This window comes from Podarcis erhardii (assembly GCF_964252035.2).
Source record: "Podarcis erhardii genome assembly, chromosome: 3".
NCBI classification, from domain to species: domain Eukaryota; kingdom Metazoa; phylum Chordata; class Lepidosauria; order Squamata; family Lacertidae; genus Podarcis; species Podarcis erhardii.
This window is the reverse complement of record NC_138507.1, coordinates 101,234,941-101,259,441: the sequence shown is the minus strand read 5'-3', so window position 1 is coordinate 101,259,441 and position 24,501 is coordinate 101,234,941. Positions and strand designations below refer to the sequence as shown.

General features: G+C 42.5%; 2 protein-coding genes and 2 long non-coding RNA genes across 6 annotated transcripts in view; 3 read left to right on the top strand and 1 right to left on the bottom strand.

Moving 5' to 3' along the window:
* Window positions 1-24,501, bottom strand: part of LOC309338031 — a 201,728-nt gene that overhangs the window by 161,705 nt on the left and 15,522 nt on the right. The window lies entirely within an intron of this gene.
* On the top strand, window positions 5,178-10,607 carry LOC309338317. The gene is made up of 3 exons (XR_014154869.1): window positions 5,178-5,355; window positions 9,274-9,390; window positions 10,453-10,607. It is a non-coding gene; the product is annotated as an uncharacterized lncRNA (long non-coding RNA).
* LOC309338665 (uncharacterized protein) lies at window positions 14,844-16,891 on the top strand. Of its 2 annotated transcripts, none has more exons than XM_081855988.1 (3): window positions 14,844-15,000; window positions 15,881-15,997; window positions 16,710-16,891. In XM_081855988.1, the coding sequence occupies exons 1-3, from the start codon at window positions 14,937-14,939 to the stop codon at window positions 16,874-16,876; spliced, it is 348 nt and encodes a 115-aa protein (XP_081712114.1). In that variant the 5' UTR covers window positions 14,844-14,936; the 3' UTR covers window positions 16,877-16,891. The 2 variants fall into 2 exon arrangements, with proteins under 2 accessions (XP_081712114.1, XP_081712113.1); XM_081855987.1 differs by having other exon boundaries at window positions 14,846-15,000; window positions 15,878-15,997.
* On the top strand, window positions 18,981-22,045 carry LOC309338697 (uncharacterized protein). Of its 2 annotated transcripts, none has more exons than XM_081856003.1 (3): window positions 18,981-19,161; window positions 20,819-20,938; window positions 21,864-22,045. In XM_081856003.1, the coding sequence occupies exons 1-3, from the start codon at window positions 19,098-19,100 to the stop codon at window positions 22,028-22,030; spliced, it is 351 nt and encodes a 116-aa protein (XP_081712129.1). In that variant the 5' UTR covers window positions 18,981-19,097; the 3' UTR covers window positions 22,031-22,045. The 2 variants fall into 2 exon arrangements, with proteins under 2 accessions (XP_081712129.1, XP_081712130.1); XM_081856004.1 differs by having other exon boundaries at window positions 18,982-19,161; window positions 20,822-20,938.

The following is a 24,501-nucleotide window of genomic DNA, read 5'->3' as shown; positions in this document are numbered from 1 at the left end:
CCATACAGACGAGATCAAGAGGTGATCCAACAGTCAAGAAGGTGGTTTCACTCTTACTGTAGAGGGAAGTGAGAGGTAGATGGGGCTCATCAACCTAGAAAAGTAGTCCATCAAAAAGAAGGAAAACTCTTAGCCTAAACTCTGCTGCTTTGTAAGATATTGTGGGGAGAAGAAAAGGCTAGGGAGTAAACCTTACACTAATCCAGAGTGCAGTCCCTAAGATGGTTGGATGGAGTCTTGTATGCCTCCTTCCAGCAACTCCTTGCAGCCATGCTGCTGCCAATTGTTTTGCACTGCTTTTCTTTGGACGCATCAGTGAAACTGAAAGGGGGGGTCTTATCATCTGGGAACCCCAGGACCTCCATACAAAAGAGGTCACTTCGGTGCTAACACAGAGGTTTGACTTCACCCCCAGGGGTGCACTCCATTGTCTCTCAAGAAACACTCATGCCAACAACAACGACAATTCTGATGGTGCTGCTTATTTTGTCCATGAGTCAGCTGCTTATGGTTTCTTGGCCCACCCTACTTTGTGTTTAATCCTATTAAGGGAACATGACATCCTGTTTGGTTCTTTTTGAGATGTGTCATCATGGAGATAAGAGGAAGCATCTGTTCCAGTTTGCTGAAGGCCAGAGTGACCCACATTAACCCACGGAATCTTCCTGATTCTGAACTAGCCCTGAAGGAACAGATCCTCATCTTTGCAATCTGTACCTTCCTCCTCCTCACACCGGGGGAAGAGGGGTGGAAGAAGATTTTGCACTCAGGAGTGACAAGCAATTCCTAAGAGATTCCATTTACAGGAACTTAACCAGGCTGGCAAAAGAATCATGTGACCAATAACAAGGAAGAGTAGTTGTTCGAGAAAAATGAAAAGGGGCTTTTAAATATCATATTCAAATATTTATTTTAATCCAATGCAGCTGTGTGCACAAAAGCTGGCATAGTGTGATCACAATTCAGTAAATCATTGAGTAGGATCCAATGCAGTCATCCCACTAGTGCAAGGATTTGCACCCGTGCAACAACACTTTTCTCCTTTTTCTGTGCTACTGCCCAATGTGTTCTGCATCCCCCCACCAACCCTCCACAACAGATTTGGGGAAGACATTAGAGGCACATGGGTAGAGGAGAGCAGCACTAGCAGTACAGTGGTACCTCGGGTTACATATGCTTCAGGTTACATACGCTTCAGGTTATAGACTCCGCTAACCCAGAAATATTACCTCAGGTTAAGAACTTTGCTTCAGGATGAGAACAGAAATTGTGCTTCAGCGGCGTGGTGGCAGCTGGAGGCCCCATTAGCTAAAGTGGTGCTTCAGGTTAAGAACAGTTTCAGGTTAAGAACGGACCTCTGGAACGAATTAAGTACTTAACCTGAGGTTCCATTGTAATTGTATTACAACAGCATCCACAGTCCCTAATTGTTATGGTACTTTCTCCTTCCTCTTCCTCTTACCTCTGCACTTGCACAAGGAACTCTGGAAGTAGATTTCTTCAGAGAGCATATCATCTGAAGATGTATAAATTTCTCTGTCTCTCAAACTACTTCTCCTAGTTTAACTGCAAAAATACACTGGACCAGCAAGTGACAATTTGCAAAGTATTCCACATGACTGGGCAGATGATACTAAGGGCTAGGTTTCTTCTTGCTGCCAAATGAAGCTTGCAAACTCAGGGAATAATCAGTGTGTTAGGATTCTTTTCCTGTGTTGCAGTCATGGGGTTGTTTTTATCACATGATGGCGTATATTTTGATTCCACATTGTGGGAAGTGACAGAGACAGGATGTTTGTATTACTGTGTTTCCATGATGTAGGACACTTGTCCTTTGTTCTTTCTCTTTGCTGTCTGATGCTGAAGAGGAAGGAGCTGAGTTACGATGCTCTGAGTGTGTATATGTAAATAAACGTATTGTTGTTGTTTAGTCGTTTAGTCATGTCCGACTCTTCGTGACCCCATGAACCAGAGCACGCCAGGCACTCCTGTCCTCCACTGCCTCCCGCAGTTTGGTCAGACTCATGCTGGTAGCTTCGAGAACACCGTCCAACCATCTCGTCTTCTGTCGTCCCCTTCTTCTTGTGCCCTCAATCTTTCCCAACATCAGGGTCTTTTCCAGCGAATCTTCTCTTCTCATGAGGTGGCCAAAGTATTGGAGCCTCAACTTCACGATCTGTCCTTCCAGTGAGCACTCAGGGCTGATTTCCTTCAGAATGGATAGGTGTGATCTTCTTGCAGTCCATGGGACTCTCAAGAGTCTCCTCCAGCACCATAATTCAAAAGCATCCATTCTTTGGCGATCAGCCTTCTTTATGGTCCAGCTCTCACTTCCATACATCACTACTGAAAAAACCATGGCTTTAACTATACGGACCTTTGTTGGTAAGGTGATGTCTCTGCTTTTTAAATATAAATGTAGTTTAGCCAAAATGCTGTGAGGCTGTGCCTGTATGCTGACTGCCTATGCTCTGCTGATCCTGAAGTGTGCTGATGCCTCTTAGGTATCAGTCACTATGATGTTCGTGCTGAAGAAAGCTTTTGAATCTCCTGAACCATGAGGGGGAGAACATGCCAGTCGAGCATGTGTCTCTGCCAGGCTCTTACTCGTGTGTAGGACCTCCTGACACAGTGATGCTCTCAGTGATCAAGCTGGGATACAAGGGTTCAGGCAGTCCCTAAGGTACTTGGACCTAAGTTGTTCAGGGCTTTATTAATTAATATTAAGCCTCACATTGGGCAAAGTCAGCCTCCCACCACAGATCAAGTGCTTCAATACTTTGTATACCTGCGTAACTTGGGGCGCACAGCTAAGACTTTAAATATTGTCAGCCGCTATTTCCTTCTTCAGTAAATCCATTTGTTTTACGGCCCCCTGTGCTGAATTTGTAGTCCACAGGGTGATTGAGGGATGGCGCAGGTTGCAGCCACCAAGCGGTGAGGGTTGAAGGCCTATTACATTCAACCTACTTTGTCAAATACTTTAAAAAGTAAGAGTAATTTATTGGTCAAATTATGACTCTCGCTTGTTCTCTGCTGCTTTCTCTGTTACCCTCTTTGGCTCCCTAAGAATGAGTGAAGTTGTTAACGAGGGTGATCCAGGATGCTCCTCTAGGGGGCTGCATTTGGAAGAGGTAAATTTATCTAGTTCAGAGTTGGTGCTCTGCATCCGTCAATCAAAAGCCAACCAAATGGGGAAAGGTGCCCTTATCCGGTTCACAGCATCAGAACGTAAGGTCCCTGTCCTGTTAAAGACACCTGGAAATACATTTACCTTAGGCCCCCTGGTTCGGGTGTATTCCTGATACATCAAGATGGTACCCACTTCGCCCACCATCAGTTCACGTGGGTGATGTATAAGGCCATGGCATCCTGTGGCCTCCCGGTCAGAGAATATACTGCTCATTCTTTCAGGATAGGAGCTTCCACAATGGCTGCTCATTGAGGCCTGCCTACTGACAAAATCAAAGACATGGGTTGTTGGAGATTGGATGCTTACAAAGGCTATATTCGCCATAATTTGTAACCAGACTTCATCACTTCTAATCCTGCGTTGTCATTGTTTTATTTTCAGGGGCTATTGGTGCTCATATGTGGATGGTGGGTCACAGCATTGTCCACTGGGCCCAAGTGTGTGCTGTTGACAGTGGCTTGGGGGTGCAGTCTGGCAATTGCCTTATAACATCCAAATTTCCTGGATATCGAGGCGTGGAATGTGATGGGAAGAGTTTCTGCTGGTCATGAATGCCGGGATAGCTCACTCGGCCCTCCCAATTGCTTTGATTGTGCAGCTGGGAGTGTATAACTTGGTCTTCAGGAAAGGCTTGGACTTGAATTGGAACAATAAAAGGGTCTTTGATGAGTTGACAACAGCATTTCCAAACATAACACTAATTAGGACAAATGCTCATGTTGCGTTGCAGTTTTTGTCCAGCTGCCACTAACTAGGCCAGGAAACTTGTGAAATGAGTGGTGACACGGAAGGTGGAAGAGCTGAAGGGTCTGGAGATTGCATACCACACCATTATGTTCAGCAAAGAGGCCTTGTTCCATGTTGATGGTGTACATCTTTCCAGTTGGGGAAATGATGTTTGGTTGGCCATAGTCATTGAGGGCATTAGAGGTTGGTTGAGGGTGTGAGGGTATAGGCGGTGAGCCTTACCAGCTTGAGTGACATTAGGCATTGGTAAACCTGGTTTGGGGGAGGGGAGGGGTGGCCATCACCTGCCCTCCCATTCTAAAGGGTATTCCATTAAAGGAATCCAGGGGTTGTGGTTCCTGTCTGAAGCCTCTGGTGACCCTGGAGGAGCTCCTAGTTGATGTGCATCAGCAGGGCTCCCCCTGCTGGTGGATAGCCCTTGTGAGACTTCCTGCAGGCAGACAGGAGTCAGATATAGTTGGTTCAATTCCAATCCCTAAACCAATACTGCTCACATTGGCTAACCAATAAAGTTGTGGCCTAAATTTTGCCCATATATGGTGTCCATCTGTTATTATTCAACATAAGGGGGAAGCCTCGGGGTCTTGGCACGCAATTACATTCAGTCACAAGATAGCATTGGAGTGGGGAATGTTTTTATGTGTGGGCATTATTTATAAACTTTAGTGGGAACTGTTGTGTATTGAGTCAAAGGATTTTATATCTGTATTATTATTGTCTGTATTTGCATTAGGGTAAAGTAACTGCCTTTTGGTTCCAGAGGGTACAGCTACTATTGGTTCATTTAAGCTGCTGTATTTGGATCCTCTGTCTTATTGGTTGCCTCCAAAAGGCAGGACTGTGATTGCCTGATATTGTTCCCTCCAAAATGTATCCTTTCTAGCTTGTTCCCTGTCCCTATAAATGTAGCTCTCCCCTCCTCAAGTTTCAGTCTTGTTGCGTTAATAAAGAAGTGTTACTAGAGAACTGTCTCCAGCATATTATGTCAAGAGAGCTGAAATCACAAACCCCACGTCACAACAGGAACAGTTCTGGATCAGGATCTGGAGCAAATATGAAATGCTGTAACTCATTCAAATTAATTTTAAAAATAGGATTCATAGTTAATTATATACACGTAAATGCACTTATAATTGTGGGGTTGTATCTATTACAGCTTCTTATTTTGTCCACAAGTGAGCTGATTGGACCACACCACATTCTCTTTGATCCTCTTCAGGAGACATGATGTTCTCTTGGATTCTTTTGGAGATGTCTCTTCATGGGGATAAAAGGAAGCCTCTTCTCCAGTTTGCTGAAAGCCAGTGTGACTTGAGCTGTGCTGTGACCACAGAACCCTCTCGATTCCAAGATGGCCCCGAAGAATCAGATCCTGCTCCTTGCAATCTCTGCCTTTCTCCTCTTCACATCTGGAGGTAAGGTCCATTGACAAGGGATCGGAGAAGGATTTTCTTTACTTTCTTTTTTTGTAAACTAATAAATCTTTAATATTTTTTTTAAACCCACCACATAAAATCACAAGATAAAAACACAATATAAGTCATCAAAATAAAAAACAAGAACAAACCCATAATTCCCCCCTGACACATTTTAAAAGGGCATTGCATGTCAGTCAGTGAAAGGCCTGTTTAAAGGAGGACCATTTTTGCCTGTTGGGAATTCTGTTTTATTTTATTTTTGCCAATAAATTTTTATTAGTTTTCCATACAATTATACATTTTAAACCAAATTTTAACAAATCATCTCTTTTTCAACTTCCTTCAGCGTCTCTGACAGTCATCCATATTTATATCCTTAATACGCATTCCCTTCATACGTAATGCCATTAAACTTCCCTTCTCCTTTTATTTCATATTAACAATACTTCTTTGTTTTTACAGTGCCTCCTGAAATCCCACTAGCGTTGTTTTCACATCACTCAGATTTTTCAGATAATCTACAAACTTTCCCCAGTCTTCGATGAACTTTTGGTCTCTGATGTATCTAATTTTCCCAGTCAGTTTGTCCAATTCCGCATAGTCTGTCAGTTTCATTCTCCATTCTTCTATCGTCGGTATTTCCTCTTGTTTCCATTTCTGGGCCAACAAGATTCTAGCTGCCGTAACTGCATATTGAAAGAGTTTACAGTCTTTTCTTCTTATTTCCTTTCCTGTGATCCCTAAAAGAAAAGCCTCTGGTTTTTGTTTTTTTTTTACAAAAGTATATCTTAACATCTTTTTCATTTCATTATAAATCATTTCCCAAAAACTTTTCACTTTCTTACATTCCCACCACATATGGAAGAATGTTCCTTCTTTTCCTTTACATTTCCAACATTTGTTACACGTCTTATACATCTTTGCTAGTTTTACTGGTGTAATGTACCATCTATAAAACATTTTCATAACATTTTCTTTCAACGCGATACATGCAGTAAATTTTACATTCTCTTTCCACAGTTTTCCCCAATCATCAAATTGTATGTTATATCCAAAATCTTTGGCCCATTGTATCATTACCGATTTAACCTCTTCATCTTTTGTATGCCATTCCAACAATATCTTATACATTTTTGACAAAGTTTTACATTCATTGTTTATTATATCCGTTTGGAATTTAGAATCATTTTCTACATAACCACTTTCTTTTAGATCTTTTTTAAACATTTCGTTTACCTGGAAATAATGTGACCAATCATATACATGATCTTTAACTTGTTCATATGGTTTTAGTTTCCATTTTCCTCCTTCTTTTCTTACCAATTCTCCATATGTGATCCATTTACCTCTCATATTAATTTTTTTTTACACTCATAACCTCCAGCGGAGATAGCCAATGTGGAACTTTTGGTTCCAGTAAATTTTTATATCTTTCCCATATTTGTATTAGCGAACTCCTGAAAATGTGGTTTCCAAAACCTTTATGGACTTTCTTCTTATCACACCATAGATACGCGTGCCAACCAAATCAGTTATCAAAACCTTCAAGATCTAGTAACTCCTTATTTTCTAATTTTATCTATTCCTCTAGCCAACATAGGCATGCTGCTTCATAATATAATTTCATATCTGGTAGGGTGAAGCCTCCTCTTTCTTTTACATCTGTCAATAACTTATATTTTATTCTTGGCTTCTTCCCCTGCCAGATATACCTTAAAATCACTCTTTGCCATTCTTTAAAAATTCCTATCCCCTTTATAATGGGGATAGTCTGAAATAAGAATAACATCTTTGGCAGTACACTCAGCATTATTGTAGAAATTCTACCCCCAAAAGATAGTTTCATTCTACCCCACACCTCCAGATCATTCCTTATTCCCTTCCAAACCAGAATATAATTATTTTCATACAAATCAATATTTTTGGGAGATAACCAAATTCCCAGATATTTTGCCTTTTTCACCACCTCTATCTCCGTCTGTTGCCGCATTGTTTCAATCTTACTTTGTTCCATATTTTTTGCAATCATTTTAGTCTTTTTCTTATTCAGTCTAAATCCGGCTACCCTCCCAACTTGTTCCATCTCATCCAATACCTCTTTTACACTTTCTATTGGTTCTTCGATTGTTATTACCAAATCATCGGCAAAGGCTTTAACTTTATACTCATTCTGACCTACTGTCACCCCTTTTATTTAAAACAAAACAAATTCCTTCCAGTAGCACCTTAAAGACCAACTAAGTCAGTTCTTGGTATGAGCTTTCGTGTGCATGCACACTTCTTCAGATACACTGAAACAGAAGTTTCCAGGCCCTTCTATATAAGATAGGTAGCCGTGTTGGTCTGCCATAGTCAAAACAAAACAAATTCCTTCCAGTAGCACCTTAAAGACCAACTAAGTCAGTTCTTGGTATGAGCTTTCGTGTGCATGCACACTTCTTCAGATACACTGAAACAGAAGTTTCCAGACCCTTCTATATAAGATAGGTAGCCGTGTTGGTCTGCCATAGTCAAAACAAAACAAATTCCTTCCAGTAGCACCTTAAAGACCAACTAAGTCAGTTCTTGGTATGAGCTTTCGTGTGCATGCACACTTCTTCAGATACACTGAAACAGAAGTTTCCAGACCCTTCTATGAAACTTCTGTTTCAGTGTATCTGAAGAAGTGTGCATGCACACGAAAGCTCATACCAAGAACTGACTTAGTTGGTCTTTAAGGTGCTACTGGAAGGAATTTGTTTTGTTTTGACTATGGCAGACCAACACGGCTACCTATCTGTAACTGGAACCCCTTTTATTTGTTTATTTTGTCTAATCGCATTTAAAAAGACCTCCAGAACCGTTATAAATAGCAATGGTGAGAGCGGGCAACCTTGTCTTGTTCCTTTAGATATTTTTATATCTTCTGTAATTACGCTATTAACTATCAATTTTGCTCTGTGTTCTGTATAGATTGCCTTAATACCATTTAGAAACTCTTTTCACACAGGATTTTCACACAGAAAGCAATTCCTAAGCGAAGACCTGGCAAAGAAAGGAATCTCATTTCAAAAAATGGAGAAGACTGGTTGTTCCACACAAAAAATGTCAGGGCCAATTTAGGCGTCATATTTGTTTGTTGTAGAAAAACATGAGGGAAATTTAGCCAAATATTCAATCCAAACCAGCTGTGTGTAAAAAATTCTCTGCTGAAATTCAGGGGCACAGTACAGGCAAAAGTAAATCATAAGGTAGGCTCCAACAAAGTCATCTGTTAGTGCAAGGATTTCTGCCTCAGATGCAACCTGTTGCTTGACACTGCTCAGTGCTCATGGCCCATGTCCAAGACCTCTCTCCATTCTGATCACTTCCTGTGGTCACTCAACCTCTTTGTTCCTTAGTGTTCCTTAACAACATTCCTCTTCTTGTCTGTCAGCCCACTCGACCTCACAGCTTAAACTTCCCTGTTATGTCTGAACAGGACCTTCCTTCTCTAGTCAAGTGTTCTTCAAACTTGGATCAGCAGGTGTTGTTGGGTGGATAACATCCTCTCAATCTCCCTAGTCGGCTTAGCCAAGGATCAGGGTCCAGAGATGAGGGGAGCTGCACTCCAACAACATTTAAGGATCCATAGTTGAAGAACAATGCTCTTGTTCCTTTGTTCCACAGACTTCAGTCAAGATGAGTTTCTACTTCCTCACAAAAGCTAAATTATTTATGGAATGGCATGACAGTGACTCAGCCAGAAGGGAAAGCCCAGGGATGATGAAAATGGGTGACATTTCACCTGGATGACCTCTAGCCTCAGGGTTTCTTTTCTGCTGTATACATGAAGTATTGTAACAAAATTTGTCAGCTAATGTTGTTTGGTCCTTTCTTAGCTGAGATTTGGGTTGGCAAGAGATTTGATCATGTACATTTTCTCTTCCCAAGCAGATGCTTTGTTATGTATGAAAGGCAAAACCAATGTTGTAACCAGTGTGGCTAGTGAACGAACTCTCTGTGAAGTGCCGTCGGGACCACATGCCTGCTATCTTGTGCAGGAGTTTAGAGGTAAGCTATATTCCAGAGCTCCAACTGCATATACCCAAACTGTTGGAACTCATCTCCCCAAACTTTCTCTTCTTTTGTTTTAATAAAACAAAGAGGGAATTCTTGATGCAAAAATACTAGTGTTCTCTCAAAAGATGGTGAGAGAGGAATACAGTCCCAGAAGCCCACTGTTAGGCCTCTCCTTCTTCCTACCTATTGAAGCCACACAGCACAGTCTCAGATCCTCCCACTTTGGAGGATTTGAGCCTGGATGGTTGGTTTTTACACTTTCATGAATGTCTTCCTTGCATGCAGGGAATCTGTTTGCAAAGCAGAAAAACTGCACAGGATCCTCCCAGATAAAGACAAGCTAGACTGACCTTGCATGGTGCACGCCTTGGTCCAAAGTACAGCATGTTTGTCTTAGGCCAGGGTTAAAGTCCTCTCTTAGCAGTGGACCCTTTTTGCTTATCTCATCTCTGGAGGAAGGAGAATGCAAGTAGCTTACTCAAGGTGTATCTCATGAGGACATGCTAATTTTAGACATCTTATGTTGGCTGGTTTTAAGAGGGGGGGAAACAACCCACCATCCACTTTATTTATTTATTTATTTATTTATTTATTTATTTATTTATTTATTTATTTTTAATTGATTTCTTGAAAACAACAATAAGTGCAAACAAGCAAAACAAATTATCAGAATTTTAAACTATATAGCATCACAGCCTGGAAGACCAAAATACAAAGATACAGTGTGCCTCCAAAGGGACAATAAAATATGAACTCGAACTCATATAAAGATTCCTTTTACAAATAATAAAGAGTATTCGCCATCTGTGAGTTCCATTATTATTGAGAATAAAAGTTCAATATAGCCTTAAATGAGCCAGCCATTTGTGTATACTGACGACACAAAGCGCTCGTGTGCCTCAGTACAAGTATAGGAAGTAAAATATATGAAATATATGAAAAAAGTCATTTGAGCTGTTCCTTTAAGATACTTTAGTTTATGAGATACCTATTCAAGAAGGGCAATTTGTGAAACCCTTTCTTTCCTTATTTTCTCTCTGGATCTTGTTCTAGGAGGAACGCTCGCTGCAATACAGCAAGACTGTTGTTTCAACTGTAAGCCACCTGTAACTAGTACATTTTGTGATATCAAAAAGGAATTTCCAGAAAAGAAGGTGGCCTTCAAAATTAAATGCTGTGACAACCGTGACTATTGTAATGTAATTGGAAATGGGGAATAAACCTAAACATGCATGGACCCTTTCCTTTTGGCCGCTTTTTCTTTCTCCCAATCAGATTTCATAAAGATCCCACAGGTAGAACTTGTGAAACACACTCTTTGTGAGACTGCATCTGAAGATGGAGCGAAACCTTCAGTTTCTTGAACAATGTAGTCACCTGGTCATTCAATTTGTAAACTTTGCTAAGGCTCAAGCATTTTTGAAGGGAGATACTTTAGTTTAAAATGAATTATAGTAATTAATATCTAATCCAGAAGTAATTCTAAATAATAATAATAATAATAATAATAATAATAATAATAATAATATCCCTCCCATATTTCTATAAAAGGACTGCCAGCCCCACTTGAGCAGTTTCACACTCTCTCTCCTGTTGTCAAGAGGACATTCCAAGGAGATGCCCCAATAACCCTGATAGAATCATCTGTCTGTTCTGAGCATGCCCAGACCTGTTTTCATGACTGCCAGATCTCCCTAGCTTACAGCAGGCAGAGAACTTTGTGCATGCTCTGGAAACTACAGAAGCAACAGGTAGCACAAGGTCAGATGTATGTGATGCAGAAAGTTGCACTGGCAGTAAAACTTGGTTTTGTTACCAAGTGGTGAAAGCTCCTAAATTATTGGTATATGAACTCAAGAATGGCTGGTGAGAGTCTTGTGGTTCAGCTGGAGCAACCAGCTCAAACCTCTTCACACGCTGAGATTCTCGGGTAGACTGAAGGGGAACAATAGGCTTGATTAACATTCCCTCCCAAAGTAAGCTAAACCTGGCAGAACAGCTTACTGTATGGTTTTAAGGGGGGGAAACAACCCACCATACACTTTATTTATTTCTGTATTGGCTCCCAGTATGTTTCCGAGCACAATTCAAAATGTTGGTGTTGACCTTTAAAGCACTAAACGGCCTTGACCTGAAAGAGTGTCTCCATCCCCATCGTTCTGCCCAGACATTGAGGTTCAGCTCCAAGGGCCTTCTGCTGGTTCTTTCACTGCAAAAAGTGAGGTTACAGGGAACCAGACAGAGGGCCTTCTTAGTAGTGGTGCCCGCCCTGTGGAATGCCCTCCCTTCCAATGTCAAGGAAATAAACAACTATCTGACTTTTAGAAGACATCAGAAGGCAGCCCTGTTTAGGGAAGTTTTTAAGGATAGATGTTTTATTGTGTTTTTAATATTCTGTTGGGAGCAGCCCAGAGTGGCTGGGGAAACTCAGCCAGGTGGGTGGGGTATAAATAAATGATGATGATGATGATGATGATGATGATGATGATGATGATGCCTTTCATGCATTAATTAGACATAAGCATGTTGGTTATGTGAGGCTGGTTATCCCACAGTTTCCCTGGAGGGTCAGTGAGAGAGTAAGCATGGCAGAGTGTGCTGTATTTGACTCCACCAGAGCATTTACCGTATTTTTTGCTCTATAAGACTCACTTTTTCCCTCCTAAAAAGTAAGGGGAAATTCGTGTGCATCTTATGGAGGAAATGCAGGCTGCACAGCTATCCCAGAAGCCAGAACAACAAGAGTGATCGCTGCGCAGCGAAAGCTCTTGTTGTTCTGGCTTCTGAAATTCAGAATATTTTTTTCCTTGTTTTTGTGCTGGCCCCGGGGGGAAGGTACCGTGATCGTAGTCAGAGTTCACAAGATGAGAGGCGAGGTCCGAAACTGGGAGCCGGGCGGGAACAGGAACGCTGGAAGGTCAGAAGCAGGAGGCCGGGCAGGGAACAGGAACACTGGAAGGTCAGGAGCAGGAGGCCGGGCAGGGAACAGGAACACTGGAAGATCTGAAGCCAACAACGACGTTGCTCCCGCAACCTGGAACCGGGCTGACTGACCTTTATCTTCTTCTAAGGCCAGGGGCGGTCCCGGTCCCCAGGAGCCCCGCCTCCTCTGGCCTTAAGGCGAGCGCTCCTCCTGGGAGCAACCAGTTCCCTTCGCCTCTCTGCCCTAAGCCTCTGTAGTTCAGAAGGGTTTCACCTGGTGCCTGCTCCTGAGGATCTGACACAGGTGCAGGCTCCTCAGAATCTAGGCCTTGCCCCAGTTCAGCCGGCCCTGGAGGCGGGGACTCCAGTGCAGGCTGGGATTCCTCTGGTTCAGCCTCTGAATCGGAATCCCAGGCCATCACAGTTTTCCTCCTCCAAAAACTAAGTGTGTCTTATGGTCTGGTGCGTATTACAGAGCAAAAAATACGGTACATAGCACTGGCCTCCTAGCTCCGACTCATCCTCAGAGTAATTTGCAGCATCTCCACTGCTGGAAAGTCAGGTAGACACTTCTCCTCCTGAAGGCTGCCATCTGCACATTCTGAGCCCCCAAAGAGCAATAGAACTGTGAGGTGGGCATGAACCTTTTCAAAGAATTCTGAACATCCTGGTGAAGAATGATGGAGACATGTCAGGGAAAACATCTAGACTGATGTACAGATGGTCAGTGAAGCAAAAGCACATCTCCACAGAACTTAGAGACTGCCAAGCCAATTTCAGGATACTAAGCCTTCATCTCTCGCTGCTTATAGCCACGTTGTAGCAGGAGGCTGGGTGCTGAATGTGGTCCTCTCTATATGGCCTCCCAGATTCTTCTTGGCCAGTCCTTCTCAGCAGGCCATGCCACCATCTCACCTGTCTTTGCTCTGCATCCTCTCTCAGTCTGTTTCCCCATTTGGAATGTGTCCTACAGCTCTGGTAAAGCTTCTTCCTCCCAGGAGAGAGGAATGAGAAATATAGCCTTGTGTAGACTAGACCCCCTGGTCTGGCCCTGCCCACATAAAAGATTATATGGTCCTAGCCTGTAAGTGCAACACATAAAAGCAAGTAGAGCCTATCTTCACACTCCCTCTCTCATTCATTCAGCACAATTTTAGGTTTGGGGAATGGTGGTTTGTTGGTTTGTTGGTTTGCACAGTTAGATTAATGTTACAAAGAAGTTTTATAGACTGATTTGAGGGGGGTTTTAATAATAGTATGTTTTACAAATATGTTTATATTAGGAGAAAAATCATATTACAATGTCGATGAATTTTCATGAGGACTTCCTTTTTCAGCAAAAAAAGTGTCAACTAATTTGAAGATGTGAAGAATGGATTAGGAAAATGAGAAACTGAGAGAAATCAAAATCGGCAGAGTCAGCCATTACTGATTTTGCCACTTATTTTCCAGGTTTTCATCTGCAACCTTATGGGAAGGGGGGGGGGGGATAAAAATAAAACCAAGACACCAGAATAACATAGTAGCTTTCATTCTTATCAGTTCACAGAATTACAGAGATAGCCACAACTTTGACTTGATCTTCTTGAGAAAGGAAATGGTGAAGGGCAGCCAAAGATGTAAGAATACATATATGCTGGTCTATGTTGAAGTACTTCAGGTGACTTTAAGACTTCTCTATATATCTTTATTGGACAAGTCACTGTCACTGCAACATTTTAGGATGACTTTGGTGTCATCAAAGCTTCCTTCAGCATTGCAGTCTTCATTTCTCCAGCATCCATGTACAATGGAATATAGGTTTCCACCTAAGGAGGGGGGCATGGAAAAAGAGTGAGCCGTGCTATTTTTACCATAATAATTAATTATTCCTATTATATGTCTAGTCACCATATACACCTGCACTGGGCTACTAATTGTCAGGGACTGGGCAGAGGAGGAATGGTTACTGATTAGGCATTGGTAAACCTGGTATCGGCGACCCGGGGGGGGGGGGGTTGATGTGCATCAGCAGGGCTAACGCTACTGATGGTTAACCCATGTGAGACTTCCTGCAGGTGGGCAGGAGTCAGATATAGTTGGTTCAATTCCAGCCCCTAAGCCAATATTGCTCACATTGGCTAACCAATAAAGTTGTGGCCTAAATTTTGCCCATATATGTCCATCTGTCATTATTCAACATAAGGGGGAAGCCTCGGGGTCTTGGCATGCAATTACATTCAGTCGCAAGATAGCATTGGAGTGGGGAATGTTTTTATGTGTGGGCAGTATTTATAAACCTTAGGAGGAACAGTTCTGGATCAGGATCTGGAGCAAATATGAAATGCTGTAACTCATTCAAATTAATTTTAAAAATAGGATTCATAGTTAATTATATACACGTAAATGCACTTATAATTGTGGGGTTGTATCTATTACAGCTTCTTATTTTGTCCACAAGTGGGCAGATAGGACCACACTGCAGTCTCTTTGATCCTCTTCAGGGGACATGATGTTCTCTTGGATTCTTTTGGAGATGTCTCTTCATGGGGATAAAAGGAAGCCTCTTCTCCAGTTTGCTGAAAGCCAGTGTGACTTGAGCTGTGCTGTGACCACAGAACCCTCTCGATTCCAAGATGGCCCCGAAGAATCAGATCCTGCTCCTTGCAATCTCTGCCTTTCTCCTCCTCACATCTGGAGGTAAGGTCCATTGACAAGGGATCAGAGAAGGGTTTTCACACAGAAAGCAATTCCTAAGGGAAGACCTGGCAAAGAAAGGAATCTCATTTCAAAAAATGGAGAAGATTGGTTGTTCCACACGCAAAAATGGCAGGGCCGATTTAGGCGTCATATTTGTTTGTTGTAGAAAAACATGAGGGGAATTTAGCCAAATATTCAATTCAATCCAATTATCTGCTGGAATTCAGTGTCTATATATGTATGCAGAAAGCTGGCACAGTACAGGCAAAAGATAGGAGTTCATTAAATCATAAGGTAGGTTCCAACTGAGGATGTTTCACCCCTCCCATTGCAAGAATCTGCTGACAATGTTTCAGAAAGGAGGGGGCGAATTTTGTTCAGCCCACTCGACCTCACAGCTTAAACTTCCCTGTTATGTCTGAACAGGACCTTCCTTCTCTAGTCAAGTGTTCTTCAAACTTGGATCAGCAGATGTTGTTGGGTGGATAACATCCTCTCAATCTCCCTAGTCGGCTTAGCCAAGGATCAGGGTCCAGAGATGATGCAAGCTGCACTCCAACAACATTTAAGGATCCATAGTTGAAGAACAATGCTCTTGTTCCTTTGATCCACAGACTTCAGTCAAGATGAGTTTCTACTTCCTCACAAAAGCTAAATTCTTTACGCAGTGGCATGACAGTGACTCAGCAGAAGGGAAAGCCCAGGGATGATGAAAATGGGTGACATTTCACCTGGATGACCTCAAGTCTCAGGGTTTCTTTTCTGCTGTATACATGAAGTATTGTAACAAAATTTGTCAGCTAAGGTTGTTTGGTCCTTTCTTAGCTGAGATTTGGGTTGGCAAGAGATTTGATCATGTATATTTTCTCTTCCCAAGCAGATGCTTTGTTATGTACGAAAGGCAAAACCAATGTTGTAACCAGTGTGGCTAGTGAACGAACTGCCTGTGAAGTGCCGTCTGGACCACATGCCTGCTATACTCTGCAGGAGTTTAGAGGTAAGCTATATTCCGGAGCTCCAACTGCATATACCCAAACTGTTGGAACTCATCTCCCCAAACCTTCTCTTCTTTTATTTTAATAAAACAAAGAGGGAATTCTTGCTGCAAAAATACTAGTGTTCTCTCAAAAGATGGTGAGGTCCCAGAAGCCCACTGTTAGGCCTCTCCTTTTTCCGGCCTATTGGAGTGACACACCACAGTCTCACATCCTCCTACTTTGGAGGATTTAAGCCTGGGTGGTTGGTTTTTGCACTTTCATGAATGTCTTCCTTGCATGCAGGGAATCTGTTTGCAAAGCAGAAAAACTGCACAGGATCCTCCCACATAACTGGTAGCATAAAGACAAGCTAGACTGATCTTGCATGGTGCACGCCTTGGTCCAAAGTACAGCATGTTTGTCTTGGGCCAGGGTTAAAGTCCTCTCTGAGCAGTGGACCCTTTTTGCTTATCTCATCTCTGGAGGAAGGAGAATGTGAGTAGCTTACCCAAGGTGTATCTCATGAGGACATGCAAATTTTAGACATCTTATGTTGGCTGGTTTTAAGAGGGGGGAAAACAACCCACCATCCACTTTATTTATTCATTTATTTATTTATTTATTTATTTATTTATTTTTAATTGATTTCTTGAAAACAACAAAAAGTGCAAACAAGCAAAACAAATTGTCAAACCCTTTCTTTCCTTATTTTCTCTCTGGATCTCGTTCTAGGAGGAACACTGTCTGTAATACACCAAGACTGCTGTTACAACTGTAAGCCACCTGTAACTAGTACATTTTGTGATATCGAAGACGAATTTCCAGAAAAGGACAGGGCCATCAAAATTGACTGCTGTGACGACCGTGACTATTGTAATATAATGGGAGATGGGCAATAAACCTAAACATGCATGAACCCTTTCCTTTCGGCTGCTTTTTCTTTCTCCCAATCAGATTTCATAAAGATCCCACAGGTAGAACTTGTGAAACACACTCTTTGTGAGACTGCATCTGAAGATGGAGCGAAACCTTCAGTTTCTTGAACAATGTAGTCACCTGGTCATTCAATTTGTAAACTTTGCTAAGGCTCAAGCATTTTTGAAGGGAGATACTTTAGTTTAAAATGAATTATAGTAATTAATAGCTAATCCAGAAGTAATTCTAAATAATAATAATAATAATAATATCCCTCCCATATTTCTATAAAAGGACTGCCAGCCCCACTTGAGCAGTTTCACACTCTCCTGTTGTCAAGAGGACATTCCAAGGAGATGCCCCAATAACCCTGATAGAATCATCTGTCTGTTCTGAGCATGCCCAGACCTGTTTTCATGAAGGCCAGATCTCCCTAGCTTTCAGCATGGAGAGAACTTTGAGCATGCTCTGGTAACCAGAGAAGCAACAGGTAGCACAAGGTCAGATGTATGTGATGCAGAGAGTTGCACTGGCAGTAAAACTTGGTTTTGTTACCAAGTGGTGAAAGCTCCTAAATTATTGGTATATGAACTCAAGAAAGGCTGGTGAGAGTCTTGTGGTTCAACTGGAGCAACCAGCTCCAACCTCTTCACACGCTGTGATTCTCAGGTAGACTGAAGGGGAACAATAGGCTTGATTAACATTCCCTCCCAAAGTAAGCTAAACCTGGCAGAAGAGCTTACTGTATGGTCCTGAAAGACCTACATTGGCTCCCAGTATGTTTCCGAGCACAATTCAAAGTGTTGGTGCTGACCTTTAAAGCACTAAACGGCCTTGACCTGAAAGAGTGTCTCCATCCCCATCGTTCTGCCCAGACATTGAGGTTCAGCTCCAAGGGCCTTCTGCTGGTTCTTTCACTGCAAAAAGTGAGGTTACAGGGAACCAGGCAGTAGTGGTGCCCGCCCTGTGCAACGCCCTCCCATCAGATGTCAAGGAAATAAACGACTATTTGACTTTTAGAAGACATCTGAAGGCAGCCCTGTTTAGGGAAGTTTTTAAGGATAGATATTTTATTGTGTTTTTAATATTCTGTTGGAAGCCGCCCAGAGTGTCTGGGGAAACTCAGCCAGGTGGGCGGGTTTAAATAAATAAATGATGATGATGCCCTTCATGCCTTAATTAGACATAAGCATGTTGGTTATGTGAGGCTGGTTATCCCACAGTTTCCCTGGAGGGTCAGTGAGATAGTAAGCATGGCAGAGTGTACTGTATTTGACTCCACCAGAGCATTTACATAGCACTGGCCTCCTACCTCCCACTCATCCTCTGAGTAATTTGCAGCATCTCCACTGCTGGAAAGTCAGGTAAACACTTCTCCTCCATGAAGGCGCGGTAGGATACAGCCCCTGCCGAGCAGGCTCCCTCCGGAGCTCGGAGGGAGTCCGCCATTCGGCGATGGCGCCAACCCGGAAGTCTAGTCACCATATACACCTGCACTGGGCTACTAATTGTCAGGGATTGGACAGAGGAGGAATGGTTACTGATTAGGCATTGGTAAACCTGGTTTCGGTGACCCTGGAGGGGTTGGTGTGCATCAGCAGGGCTCCCCCTGCTGGTGGTTAACCCTTGTGAGACTTCCTGCAGGTGGGCAGGAGTCAGATATAGTTGGTTCAATTCTAATCCCTAAGCCAATATTGCTCACATTGGCTAACCAATAAAGTTGTGGCCTAAATTTTGCGCATATATGGTGTCCATCTGTCATTATTCAACATAAGGGGGAAGCCTCGGGGTCTTGGCATGCAATTACATTCAGTCACAAGATAGCATTGGAGTGGGGAATTTTTTTATGTGTGGGCAGTATTTATAAACTTTAGTAGGAACAGTTCTGGATCAGGATCTGGAGCAAATATGAAATGCTGTAACTCATTCAAATTAATTTTAAAAATAGGATTCATAGTTAATTATATACACGTAAATGCACTTATAATTGTGGGGTAGTATCTATTACAGCTTCTTATTTTGTCCACAAGTGGGCAGATAGGACCACACTGCAGTCTCTTTGATCCTCTTCAGGGGACATGATGTTCTCTTGGATTCTTTTGGAGATGTCTCTTCATGGGGATAAAAGGAAGCCTCTTCTCCAGTTTGCTGAAAGCCAGTGTGACTTGAGCTGTGCTGTGACCACAGAACCCTCTCGATTCCAAGATGGCCCCGAAGAATCAGATCCTGCTCCTTGCAATCTCTGCCTTTCTCCTCCTCACATCTGGAGGTAAGGTCCATTGACAAGGGATCAGAGAAGGGTTTTCACACAGAAAGCAATTCCTAAGGGAAGACCTGGCAAAGAAAGGAATCTCATTTCAAAAAATGGAGAAGATTGGTTGTTCCACACGCAAAAATGGCAGGGCCGATTTAGGCGTCATATTTGTTTGTTGTAGAAAAACATGAGGGGAATTTAGCCAAATATTCAATCCAATCCAGCTGTGTGTAAAAAATTATCTGCTGGAATTCAGTGTCTATATATGTATGCAGAAAGCTGGCACAGTACAGGCAAAAGATAGGAGTTCATTAAATCATAAGGTAGGTTCCAACTGAGGATGTTTCACCCCTCCCATTGCAAGAATCTGCTGACAATGTTTCAGAAAGGAGGGGGCGAATTTTGCTCATCGCTTCTTCCGCTCCATCCTGCGGGAGTCTGAGTCTTATCTGTATAAGATGACTGCTCAAGCAGCTGTAACACTCATGCAGTCCAGCGTCTCCGATTAGTTTTTAGTTAGTTTATGCAGTAGCTGTAGAGAATAAAAGAAGTTATACTTCAGAGCTGTCGTTTGTGTGGTTCAGCTCTGCTGTGCTCTGCTGACTTTTGGAACTGAGTTTGGTGCTCACAGCTCTAAGTTGTGAGTCCACAGCACGTAGACCTGCTCCCTGCAGTGGAAGGTCTCTGGAAGTGCTTTCCCAGTTCACCTGGCCCAGTCGGGGCTGAAGAGATTGAGCCCAGTTGTTGGCACTGGCTCAAAGGCGAAGCTGACACCAACAAAGTCATCTGTTAGTGCAAGGATTTCTGCCTCAGATGCAACCTGTTGCTTGCTCAGTGCTCATGGCCCATGTCCAAGTCCTCTCTCTATTCTGATCACTTCCTCTGGTCACTCAACCTCTTTGTTCCTTTCTTAACTACATTCCTCTTCTTGTCGTGCCAGTTGAAGCTGGCACAGAACAGGCAAAAGACAGGAGTTCAGTAAATCATAAAGTTGGTTCCAGCAAAGCCATCCCATTAGTGCAATGATTTCTGCCTCAGATGCAACCTGTTGCTTGACACTGCTCAGTGCTCATGGCCCATGTCCAAGACCTCTCTCCATTCTGATCACTTCCTGTGGTCACTCAACCTCTTTGTTCCTTAGTGTTTCTTAACAACATTCCTCTTCTTGTCTGTCAGCCCACTCAACCTCACAGCTTAAACTTCCCTGTTATGTCTGAACAGGTTTTCCTTCTCTAGTCAAGTGTTCTTCAAACTTGGGTCAGCAGGTGTTGTTGGGTGGATAACATCCTCTCAATCTCCCTAGTCAGCTTAGCCAAGGATCAGGGTCCAGAGATGATGCAAGCTGCACTCCAACAACATTTAAGGATCCATAGCTGAAGAACAATGCTCTTGTTCCTTTGATCCACAGACTTCAGTCAAGATGAGTTTCTACTTCCTCACAAAAGCTAAATTCTTTATGCAGTGGCATGACAGTGACTCAGCCAGAAGGGAAAGCCCAGGGATGATGAAAATGGGTGACATTTCACCTGGATGACCCCTGGCCTCGGGGTTTCTTTTCTGCTGTATACATGAAGTATTGTAACAAAATTTGTCAGCTAAGGTTGTTTGGTCCTTTCTTAGCTGAGATTTGGGTTAGCAAGAGATTTGATTATGTACATTTTCTCTTCCCAAGCAGATGCTTTGTTATGTACGAAAGGCAAAACCAATGTTGTAACCAGTGTGGCTAGTGAACGAACTCTCTGTGAAGTGCCGTCTGGACCACATGCCTGCATTACTATGCAAGAGTTTAGAGGTAATCTATATGCCGGAGCTCCAACTGCATATACCCAAACTGTTGGAACTCATCTCCCCAAACTTTCTCATCTTTTGTTTTTATAAAACAAAGAGGGAATTCTTGATGCAAAAATACTAGTGTTCTCTCAAAAGAGGGTGAGGTCCCAGAAGCCCACTGTTAGGCATCTCCTTTTTCCTGCCTATTGAAGCCGCACAGCACTGTCTCAGATCCTCCCACTTTGGAGGATTTGAGCCTGGATGGTTGGTTTTCGCACTTTCATGAATATCTTCCTTGCACGCAGGGAATCTTTTTGCAAAGCAGCAGAACTGCACAGGATCCTCCCACATAAAGACAAGCTAGATTGATCCTGTAAGGTGCACGCCTTGGTCCAAAGTAGAGCATGTTTGTCTTGGGCCAGGGTTAAAGTCCTCTCTGAGCAGTGGACCCTTTTTGCTTATCTCATCTCTGGAGGAAGGAGAATGCGAATAGCTTACTCAAGGTGTATCTCATGAGGACATGCAAATTTTAGACATTTTATGTTGGCTGGTTTTAAGAGGGGGGGGGGACAACCCACCATCCACTTTATTTATTTATTTATTTATTTATAATTGATTTCTTGACAACAACAAAAAGTGCAAACAAGCAAAACAAATTATCAGAATTTTAAATTTTAAAGAGTATTAGCCATCTGTGAGTTCCATTATTACTGAGAATAAAGGTTCAATATAGCCTTAAATGAACCAGCCATTTGCATATACTGACGACACAAAGTGATCATGTGAATCAGTACAAGTACTGTATAGGAAATAAAATGTATGAAATATATGAAAAAAAGTTATTTGAGCTGTGCTTTTAAGATACTTTAGTTTATGAGATACCTATTCAAGAAGGGCAATTTGTCAAACCCTTTCTTTCCTTATTTTCTCTCTGGATCTCGTTCTAGGAGGAACGCTGACTGTAATACACCAAGACTGCTGTCACAACTGTAAGCCACCTGTAACTAGTACATTTTGTGGTGTCGAAGACGAATATCCAGAAAAGAAGGTGGCCTTCAAAATTAACTGCTGTGATGACCATGACTATTGTAATATAATGGGAGATGGGCAATAAACCTAAACATGCATGAACCCTTTCCTTTCGACCGCTTTTTCTTTCTCCCAATCAGATTTCATAAAGATCCCACAGGTAGTACTTGTGAAACACACTCTTTGTGAGACTGCATCTGAAGATGGAGCGAAACCTTCAGTTTCTTGAACAATGTAGTCATTGGTCTTTCAATTTGTAAACTTTGCTAAGGCTCAAGCATTTTTGAAGGGAGATACTTTAGTTTAAAATGAATTATAGTAATTAATATCTAATCCAGAAGTAATTCTTAATAATAATAATAATAATAATAATAATAATAATAATAATAATATCCCTCCCATGTTTCTATAAAACGACTGACAGCCCCACTTGAGCAGTTTCCCATTCTCTCTCCTGTTGTCAAGAAGACATTCCAAGGAGATGCCCCAACAACCCTGATAGAATCATCTGTCTGTTGGTGCTGACCTTTAAAGCAGTACACGGCCTTGACTTGAAAGAGTGTCTCCATCCCCATCGTTCTGCCCAGACATTGAGGTTCAGCTCCAAGGGCCTTCTGCTGGTTCTTTCACTGCAAAAAGTGAGGTTACAGGGAACCAGGCAGTAGTGGTGCCCGCCCTGTGGAACGCCCTCCCATCAGATGTCAAGGAAATAAACGACTATTTGACTTTTAGAAGACATCTGAAGGCAGCCCTGTTTAGGGACTTCCGGCTTTGCGCCATCGGTGAATGGCGGAGTTCCTCCGACTGGAGGAGCGGGCTCCGTGAAAGTTGGGTCTTCCCACGGCGGCGAAGGTGGGGGCCCGCTAGAAACCCCAGGTGGAGGAGCCTGGGGATGTGGGGTTCGGCAGAGCGCCGAGAGCCCCTCCCCTACTCGCGGGAAACCCCTTTTGGGGGCTCCGGAGCGAAGTGGGGTGAGCAGCGCGGTGCATCGAACCAACTGCTACTTTCACGGAGGGAAGCCACGCAGCCATCACCAGAGAGCGCTGACTTTTTCCGGATGATAATCGTACTCAAAAAATACCCGTGAGTAAAAACGGAAGATTCGACTAAGAAAATTACAAAATTTATGATTTAGGCACAAAGCGGGAAGGTCTAAACAGGAAGTCTGCCTTCTGCTTTGTAAATAGACTGAAGCAAAGACTTTATAAGCAAAACAGCCTGGAAAATTGATTTAAAGACTGAAATTTCCTGTATTCATAAACAACAAAACCCCCCTTGACAGTAGGGGAAAGGGGGGGAAATCTCTGATTTCTTAAGCCTGCGGAGAGAGAGTAAAGGAACATAAGTCTCCGTCGTCCCAAACCTGGGGACGGGGTGTCAGAACAGAAATTTTTGGAGATGCCCATCGAGTGAAAGTGGTTTATTTTTGACAGATAGCAAAAAGAAGAGAAACAAATTATCTTTAATGCTGCTTTCTGCATTTTGCATGTTAAGGAAACAAAGTATTTGAAAACCGAAAGTAAATTTTCCTTTGTTGGATACATTTTAAAGATGGATGTGAACTGAAATTGTGTCCCCTAGAGGGAGCTTGTCAATTTGTTGCTGCAGTTTATAGTGAAACTCTACAACTCTGGGAATTAGACCATGGGACCAGCTGCCTGACCTTGAACAGCAATGTGCCAGGAAGAAATCTTGTCGTCTGACCTTGGCAGAATAAATGCTATGCTACAGCAGCTGCATGAGAAAATGAACTTGATGAATGAAAAGCTATATTTTATGTCTGTTGTAGCCAGTAAATATGAACTAACAGAAAATAAGGATAAAGAAGCTCCACAACAATTAATTCAGAAAACTGGCTTGACAGGGCAAGCTCAAGGGCAGATGATGACGGAAGAGGTTGTGATTGCACTTCAAAAGACACAGATGGAGAAACCTAAAGTCCTGCACGACCAAAAGCCGCAGTACTGCAAGATTGAATATTGTGTGTTTCTGGAAGTGTTTGGAGTTAAGGAAGCTCTCAGCTCTGGCGGGACTCTGGAACGGGTTGACAACTACTTCTGGAACAACTACTTTTTGGATTACAAAATTAACCTAGGGGAGTGGGACTCGGCTAGCCTGATGAAAGAAAAGGGAGATTATTACCGGTTGGAGTTCCCCGGAGGCCCACCTCCCAAGGAGAAAGAGAAGAAATTACAAAACAAACCAACAAGGGACAGGGAAGGGTGTAAGAATAAACAGGAACAAGAAAATCTGCAGAGGGGGCATGGAAGAGACTTAAGAGCCTCGGCTATCAGAACACCAGATTGATGGACTGGACGTGAGACTTAAAAGGACTGACATAACCTGAAACCAGGAAGAAGGGACGTTGGATAAAAATTTGAGGAGAACTTCTATTTATTTTTGGAATTAGTTTGATATTAATGAAATAACAGGGAATTTGTTGGAAAGGGGGAAAATGGCTTTAGTAGAAAGGTTTGAAGAAGTTAGGCATAAATATGGTTTAAATTTTGAAACTTTATGGGAAGAAATTTAAGGACTATTTGCAGAAACAGTGTA